General features: G+C 53.8%; 1 protein-coding gene across 1 annotated transcript; it reads right to left on the bottom strand.

The window, feature by feature from the left end:
* Window positions 1–1,368: 1,368 nt before the first annotated feature.
* Window positions 1,369–6,968, bottom strand: PIM1 (Pim-1 proto-oncogene, serine/threonine kinase). The gene is made up of 6 exons (XM_003923224.4): window positions 6,484–6,968; window positions 6,261–6,367; window positions 6,109–6,159; window positions 5,649–6,015; window positions 3,942–4,118; window positions 1,369–2,867 (listed from the first exon to the last, which is right to left on the bottom strand). Exons 1-6 carry the CDS (start codon window positions 6,563–6,565, stop codon window positions 2,710–2,712), a joined length of 942 nt encoding a protein of 313 aa, XP_003923273.1. The 5' UTR covers window positions 6,566–6,968; the 3' UTR covers window positions 1,369–2,709.
* Between the last annotated feature and the right edge of the window lie 1,373 nt (window positions 6,969–8,341).

The raw sequence follows: 8,341 nt of genomic DNA, 5'->3' as shown, positions 1-8,341 counted from the left end.
AATACAGGCATGGTGGCAGGCACCTGTAATCCCAGCTTCTCAGGAGACTGAGGCAAGAGCATCGCTTGAACCGCCAAGGCAGAGGTTGCAGTGAGCCGAGATTGCGCCAGTGCACTCCAACCTGAGCAACAGAGCAGACTTTGTCTCAGAAAAGCAAAAAAGAGAAAAACAAGACTAAACCTCACACTAAAGGTGAAGGGAACCTGAATCAAGAGCCGAGAGTAATACAGGTATTTTAAAATACTTAATACAGCCGGGTGCGGTGGCTCAAGCCTGTAATCCCAGCACTTTGGGAGGCCGAGGCGGGTGGAACACGAGGTCAAGAGATCGAGACCATCCCAGTCAACATGGTGAAACCCCGTCTCTACTAAAAATACAAAACATTAGCTGGGTATGGTGGTGCATGCCTGTAATCCCAGCTACTCAGGAGGCTGAGGCAGGAGAATTGCCTGAACCCAGGAGGCGGAGGTTGCGGTGAGCCGAGATCGCGCCATTGCACTCCAGCCTGGGTAACAAGAGCGAAACTCCGTCTCAAAAAAAAAAAAAAAAAAATACTTAATACATACCAAGGGGACATGCTCAAAATGTTTTACTATCAGTGGGAGACAATTGATAAAAGTGTCAATGGTTAGTTTGGTAATAGGTATGTATTTGGGTTTTTTTTTTTTTTTTTTTTTTTTGAGATGAAGTCTCACTCTCGTTCCCCAGGCTGGAGTACTACAATGGCACCATCTTGGCTCACTGCAACCTCTGCCTCCTTGGTTCAAGCCATTCTCCTGCCTCAGCCTCTGGAGGAGCTGGGATTACAGGCGCCTGCCACCATGCCTGGCTAATTTTTGCAGTTTTAGTAGAGACAGGGTTTCACCATGTTGGCCAGGTTGGTTTCTTAACTCCTGACGTCAAGTGATCTGTCCACCTTGGCCTCCCAAAGTGCTGGGATTACAGGAGTGAGCCACCGCGCTTGGCCAGGTATGTTATCTATTAATCTCTAGATCGGCCCTGTCTAACAGAACTTTCTGCAATGATAGGTTTTATATGAGGTAGCCACTAACCATAAATGGCTATTGAACACTTGGAAATTGTCACAGTATCCTATTTGCATAGCTTTAATATTTTAATCTGGAAAAGGTTACTCTGATTAGGTCCTGCCTGCCAGATATTGCCCACATTGGTCAAATCTTGACAATATTGGTCCTACCCCTTGACCAGACATTAGTTTCAGGAAGATGACTATCCCAGAACTACTAATGTTGAAGGAAGCCAGATTTAGGCTGAAAATTCCTTTCTCCTCCAATTCTTTGGCACTTGCCAAATGCTCAATAAACACAAGTTAGCAATGCCTCTGCACAGACAACTAGAAGCCACAAGTTAAGACAAAAGGTTTTATTCAAAAAATGCCAAGTATAAAAAAAAAAAAAATAAGATCTCTTTTATTCCCCTGTACAGTATTTCACTCGGATAAAACCAGCAGGCTACATGCTGCTCAAAACACAGCCCCAGAGAAGATCTGGAAGGCACACCATCCAGAACTGCTTTTCATGTTTATCCTATACACACAGTCAGCAATGCCCCTCCCCACCACCCATGGAGCCCGGACCCACCTGGGTAAGTAGGCGAGGGGCCCCACAGAAGTCAGGGAGCTACAGCACTGTCCCGCCTGAGTCCCGTCACCCCACGAACAGAGCAAGCGTTGCAGCCCTCCCCCAGAAGGTCCCCAAGTCAGAGGAGGAAAGGAGGAAAGGAAACCAGGGCAGCAGCTATGGAAGCTTGGAACAGGAAGGGAACCAAATAAATAAATAAATAAATACATAACAGTGACCTCCGGGTTAGAATGCGCATCTTTCAAAACAAAACAGAACAAAAAACAAAGCAGGTCAAATAACTTAAAGGCAGAATTTGTAAAAACTTAAGAGCAACTACAATCTTTTTGTATACTACCATGCCAACTGTACACACATTTACAGCTTTTCTGTTGATTTGCATTGTTTGTGCATTGTTTGTGTGTGTGAGGTCTTGGCTTTGAAACAGTAAGTAAAAACCAAAAAAGGAAGACCAGTTCACTCGGAGTTTTACTAAAGGAGGCAGAGGAAAGGGCAGGTGGCTCAGCATTTGGCCCTGTTGCCTCTTCCATGGCACCTTTCATATGAAGGAGGTGAGGGAGGACGGGAGAGAAAAAGGGGGAACCAAACCCAGGCAGATTTTTGGAGAAGCAGCAGGTAAAAGAGGCAAGTTCAAGTATTTCTCCCAGCACAGCCGGAGTCCCCACAGAAGGCACTCAGAAGAGTCGGAAGAGGTGACAGGGACTTAAAATGGTGCTAGTCCTATCCCATCCCAACCTGTTTCCCCCCTACCTGACCCATTGTGGCATTCAGCAGAACTTGTAATGAAGGAAACAGTTCCATGGCAGGGCTCTGACCCCCTCCACCCCCCACCCCCGGGACATTTCGGAGTCCAGCAATGCTGGACACCTATGAGAAGGAGAGTATCTACGGGAGGAGTTGAGCCTAGGACCCCTGGAGAGCCTCCTTTACCCACTGTTGGGAGGCAGCCTCCAGGGGCTTGGGATCTGGAATGAGTTGTAAATGTTGTTCCTGTATCAAGCACTGTCCTGCTTGGTGAGAAGTGTCACTGGTACTCGGGAAGCTGGAGACAGAAGCGTCCCCTCCCTCGGGCATCTGACAGGGAGGGGAGGACCTGCTGGAAAGGCTGCTATTTGCTGGGCCCCGGTGACAGGCTGTGGAGGTGGATCTCAGCAGTTTCCTGGGGCAGAAGAACATCTTGCATCCATGGATGGTTCTGGATTTCTTCGAAGGTTGGCCTATCTGATGGTCTCAGGGCCAAGCACCATCTAATGAGATGCTGACACTCTGCAGAAAGGAGGATAGAGAGAGGTTATGAATGACTCAACTTGTTTTTAAACTGCAAAGGTCTTCCCCATTTGCTTCCCAGAGGCCCACAAGTCTGGGGTCCCAGGGAGGCCAACCACTTTCTACAACACCGTGCCAGGTACCCTTCAATGGGAAGTTATTAACTGATATCTGGGTCCTCCAGTCTGCTTTCAGCTAAAAACTGACTCCCCTCTTAAACCTGTGGTTTTCAAACTTCAATAGCAGAGGCCTTTCCCGTGACACCCACTCACCAGAAAAATAGCCAGGATGATGACAAGAGATTTTGATGAGACACCACTGAGCAGGATGAGATGATTCAATTCACCTACCACCTCACAATGAGATGATTCAATTCACCTACCAACTCACAAACACGAACACTACCCACAGTGAGGTCACTGGTACCAAAATATTTGGAGCTACTGCCTTAAAGGAGATGCTGAAAGATACTCGCTGGCAAAAAAGCCAGGAGTTATCGGGTTTCTGCTGGTACCTTAAAAAACCTTTTTGGGGAAGCCAGATTGCCTTTTCTTTTTAATATGCTCACGAGTGCTCTTCCTCTGACTTCCCAAGGAAAGCTCAAGTGACTTATGGGGCTGGCTCTCAACTGTAAATCACTGGCCTAGAATTCTAAGCCAAGAGTCATGGCATCTACTGGAGAGCTTTGTTCTCCAGAATTTTTTTTTCTTTCTTTTTCTTTTTTTTTTTTTGAGACAGAGTTTCACTCCTGTTGCCCGGGCTGGAGTGTAATGGTACGATCTTCGCCTTCCGGGTTCAAGTGATTCTCCTATCTCAGCCTCCCAAGTAGCTGGGATTACAAGTATGTGCCACCATGCCTGGTTAATTTTGGATTTTTAGGAGGGACGGGGTTTTTCCATGTTGTTCAGGCTGGTTCTCAAACTCTCGACCTCAGGCGATCTGCCTGCCTGGGCCTCCCAGAGTGCTGGGATTACAGGTGTGAGCCATTGCGCCCGGCAGAAGCACTACCGGAATTTCAAAACTGTCCCATGAGAACTGACAGCTACCCCACAGCCAGGGGCTTCCATCGGTTACCTGAAGAGACCCTCTGCCTGAAGAAAACTTGGCCCCTGATGATCTCTTCGTCATGCTCAAAAGGAATATCTCCACACACCATATCATACAGCAGGATCCCCAGGGACCAGACCGCCGCCGACCTGCCATGGTAGCGATGGTAGCGGATCCACTCTGGAGGGCTATACACTCGGGTCCCTGTGAGCCAAGGGAACAGAAAACACACTTTCAACAAAAATAAGCACAAAGCAACTGGGTGGTATATATACCTCTTTCTTTTTCTAAAAAAGAAAAGAAAAAAAATCCCTTCTCTCTGGGTGAACTCCCATTTTTCCCTCTGGGCTAAAGAGAGTGGAGGTGCAGCTTAGGGCAACTCTCAACCCAAAGCGTTACCCACCTCTACTAACCTAAACCATAAACTGAAATTATTTACAAACGGCTCCAAGAAACAAACACGGCTGGCCACAGACCCAAAGCCTGGGGCTCTGTGAGGCAAGAATGCCTGCAGAGGATGAAGGGATGCTTGTCTGCACAATCAAGAAGAAAGGTAGCCCACAGGTTATCCTTAAACTGCGTTCACCACTGCCCAGGAGCCCGGGTGAGATTCTCACGGCTGACAGAATCCCAGCAAGGATTCTTGCACAACATCCTAAGTCAGGGTGCCCTTTGGGAGGCCTTCCTGCCCACCCGATGCACGCAGAGGCAGACACCCACACCCTTTCCTCCCTAGACTGGAAAGGTAGACAGAGAGGCAGGCTTGGTTTCAGACCACGTGATTCCTGTTTACAAACTTTGGGTAGTAAAAAAAAAAAAAAAAAAAAAAAAAAAAAAAGGAGGGGCCATGCCGCTGGTGCTCACCAGGGGGCAGCAAAGACTTGAAGGAAAAAACATGGGAGGACCCGGCCAGCCATTAACTGTTAAATACAAAAAATGCAGCCCAACCTAGCGTCCTCCAAGGGCAAATAAACAGAAACCACAAGCCCGAGTCACAAGTTTTGAAAGGCTGTCGTTTGTTAGGTTAAGCCGATCAAATGATGACCCACCCTCCGCAGCTTTGATCTCAGGCTCTCCATTCCTTCTCTTCTGAAAGAACCCGCTCCAAGCCCCTCCCTAGGATAGGTTTTCATTCTCTCTGCGGAGACACCCAACTAATTTTCAAACCAGCGACAGATCTTATTTCACAACACTCATTCCTGCCTCTCTCATCCCATAACACCGCCCCCCCCCAAAAAAAACCCACCAGTACTAATAGTGAAACTACTGTTCCTATTCCTTAACCTTCCCTAGATCAAAAAGAAGGAATAAACTGCAGCTCTAAAACTACCATACAGGAAACTAACTCCCTTATAAAACAAAACAAAAATTACAAAACCGGCATCAATTTCCACCTCTCCCCCCGCCCCCATGCTTTTGCTGGCAGGGAAACTGGGTCAGACTTTAGAAATCTGGGCTACCGCCGGTTGCCCACAACCTCTTATTCATTGGGAAAGCTTGGAACTCACTGAATTCCACTTGAAGAATAAAATCACGCCAGAAACATTACAGGTTCAGCTGGCTGAAAATCCCCGGCTTTACTACGCTGGGAGGCTCTCCTGCGTCCCACCCCGGCTAGCATCCAGCCAGGCGCCCCAATGACCTTTACAAAAGGCTGGCGCGGGAGGCTGGCCGAGGCCTCCGGGCTGGGCCGGGCCGAGTCACCTGGGCAGCTCCCACCCCGGCCTGGCTCACCGTCGAAGTCGGTGTAGACGGTGTCCTTGAGCAGCGCCCCCGACCCGAAGTCGATGAGCTTGAGCTCGCCGCGATTGAGGTCGATGAGGATGTTTTCGTCCTTGATGTCGCGGTGGAGCACCCCGCAGTTGTGGCAGTGCCGCACGGCCTCCAGCACCTGCCAGAAGAAGCTGCGGGCCAGCTCCTCCTGCAGGGCCCCCCTTTCCGTGATAAAGTCGAAGAGGTCTTGCACCGGCTCGGGCCTCTCCAGGATCAGGACGAAACTGTCGGGCCTCTCGAACCAGTCCAGGAGCCTAATGACGCCGGAGAAGCCGGAGCTCACCTTCTTCAGCAGGACGACTTCCATGGGCACTCGGGTGCCATTGGGCTGCAGGGGCGAGGGGGCCGCGTTAGGGCGAGAGTCCGGGGTGCCCCTCACCCCACCCACTCATTCTGGGGGTCGCTCCTGCAGGGCACTCACCAGCTCTCCCCAGTCGGAGATCCGGTCCTTCTCCACGTGTTTGATGGCCACCTGGAAACCCAGAGTCTTCGTCAGGTCCCCTCGCCCAGACTAAAGCACGCCGGTGCGCCCCCCGCCCGGCGCACCCTCCCCACGGCGGGGCGCCCACTCACCGGCAAGTTGTCGGAGACGCGGGTGCCCGAGTAGACCGAGCCGAAGCCGCCGCTGCCCAGTAGCGGGCCCACCTGGTACTGCGACTCCAGGGGCTCCTTTTCCTTGCCTAGGAAAAGAGGAGGCACGCGGACTCAGTGCCGGCCCGCGAGCCACCAGCTCCCCACCCAGGAGATCCCGCCGCCGCCCCGCATCCCCGGGTCGGTGGCGAGGGAGTGCTCTCACCGGGCGCCAGCTTGGTGGCGTGCAGGTCGTTGCAGGGCGCGGCACGCAGGTGGGCAAGCGAGTTGATTTTGGACAAGAGCATCCCAACCTCCAGGATGTCGACGCAGGGACAGTGCCCGGAGGAGCTGCAGCAGGAGCCGGAGCCGGGGCTGTGCCAGTGGCTATGCCTGGGGCTGGGGCTGTGGCTGCGGGTGGCGTTGCGGCTGTGGCTGCGGCTGGCGCGGAAGGCCGAGGGCGAGTCGGAGGACAACTGAGGGCGCTGCCGGGACTGGCGGCGGGAGGGCGCGCCAACGGGGTCCGGCAGAGCTGAGAGCGGCGGGGTGAGTGGCTCGTGGGGCTCGTGCGGCAGCGCCGCAGGGCCGGAGGTTCGTGGCTGCTGCTGCTGCTGCTGGTCCCGCCGCCGCCGCTGCCACCGACTCCTCTCGGGCCTCCTCCGCCACCGCGGCCGCTGCAGCAGACGCCCGGCTCGCCCCGCAGCCAGGAGTAAAGGGGAGGAGCGCGCCGGCGGGGAGGGCGCGCGGGGAGGGCGCGGCGGGCGGGGACGGGGCGGGGCCTCTCCGGGAGGCCAAGGCGGGGAGCGCGGCAGCCGGGCCGGCCAAGGGAGGAGAGGGGGTGGGGAAGCGACGGGACGGGGCGACTCCTCTCGGCCCCCGCCCCGCCCGCTCCGTGGCCGCGCCCCGGTCCCACCCCCGCTGGCGCGTTTCCAGCCAACCAGAGGACCAACTGATCTGCATAGCTCGGCGCGCCCCGCCCCCGCCCCGCCCGTTCCGCGGTCAGAATGGTCTCTACGCCGCCACGACGTGGCGGGAAGGAAAAGGCGCCAAAATGGAGGGGGAGGGGCGCGGGGCGGGGGGGGAGGCGGGAGCTGGGTGTAGGGCCGCGACGGAGGAAGGATGGGGAGGGGCGTATCGATTCAAACCCAAACAATAACAAAGCCATCAAAGGCCGCCGGAGGCCGGCTCTGCGGCTCTCCCTTTCGCGGAGGTTTTTGGGTCAAGGGCTCGAGCCGCAGCATAACACGTTGCGCGGAGAAGAGGGGCGTTGGTGTATCAGGCGGGGAGGCCGGCGCGCCGGGTGTCAGGGACTGTGTGTGGGGATGCCGACGAGGGTGGTCTTTCTGTGTGACTCAGACCCGAGACCTCCAAGTCGGCTGGGGCGGGCTGACGTCGCGCTGTAGGCTGGGGGCGGATTCTGGGGGGTTGCGTATTGGGGGGCGCGTCGGGGGCGAGTGATCCGCAGGACATGAGTCACGGAGGGAGTGGAAGAGTCAGGCCTGGAACAGAACTGGAGTGGGGAACCCCGCTTCTGCCGGAAAGGGGACGCAGCCCTCGGTCGTTCAGACCGGCCGAAAGCTCCGAGGCGGGATTCCCATTTTAGAAATGCGAAAAAGGCAGCGGCGAATCCCGATTCCTGGGAAGAGATGTGTGTCAAAGGGCCGGGCAAAGAGGAAATCACGAAGCAAATGTTAGTGTTGAGATGCCAGATGCTGCCTCAGCCCCTTCTGTGAGGGCGGAAAATACCTCATCTAAGACGAGGGTGGAAGGGTGCGCTTGATTTAATCAGTTTTCACGTTGTAGTCACCTTTTCATCAGCCTGTTATTACCAGGCGGGCAATACCAGCAATTATTGGCCAACCCCATGTCTTGTCTCAAAGGAAACCCCCCACCCTCTGCCTCCCTTGGAAATAACCCGGAACACTGACCAATTCCGCTTGCATCCTTTGTCCTTTTAAACTTCATGTAGAGTTGATAACGACGTGTGAAATGAGTAAATTAAACTACTATATAATCCATATTCGTCAGTGGCCTAAGTCATTGAGAGCTAACTACATTCCATTTTAATTTTTTCAAGTGCCTGC

The sequence above is a fragment of the Saimiri boliviensis genome, chromosome 4, assembly GCF_048565385.1.
Source record: "Saimiri boliviensis isolate mSaiBol1 chromosome 4, mSaiBol1.pri, whole genome shotgun sequence".
NCBI lineage: Eukaryota > Metazoa > Chordata > Mammalia > Primates > Cebidae > Saimiri > Saimiri boliviensis.
Note: the sequence above shows the minus strand (reverse complement) of the source record. Positions and strands in the feature narration are given on the sequence as shown.

What these genes read in the sequence shown, in the direction of transcription:
- PIM1 (XM_003923224.4), bottom strand. Translation starts at nt 6,565, where the DNA reads ATGCTCTTGTCCAAAATCAACTCGCTTGCCCACCTGCGTGCCGCGCCC. An exon ending in CGCCACCAAGCTGGCGCCCG is followed by an intron (nt 6,368 to 6,483) that starts GTGAGAGCACTC and finishes CTCTTTTCCTAG; the next exon opens with GCAAGGAAAAGGAGCCCCTG. An exon ending in TCTCCGACTGGGGAGAGCTG is followed by an intron (nt 6,016 to 6,108) that starts GTGAGTGCCCTG and finishes TCGCCCCTGCAG; the next exon opens with CCCAATGGCACCCGAGTGCC.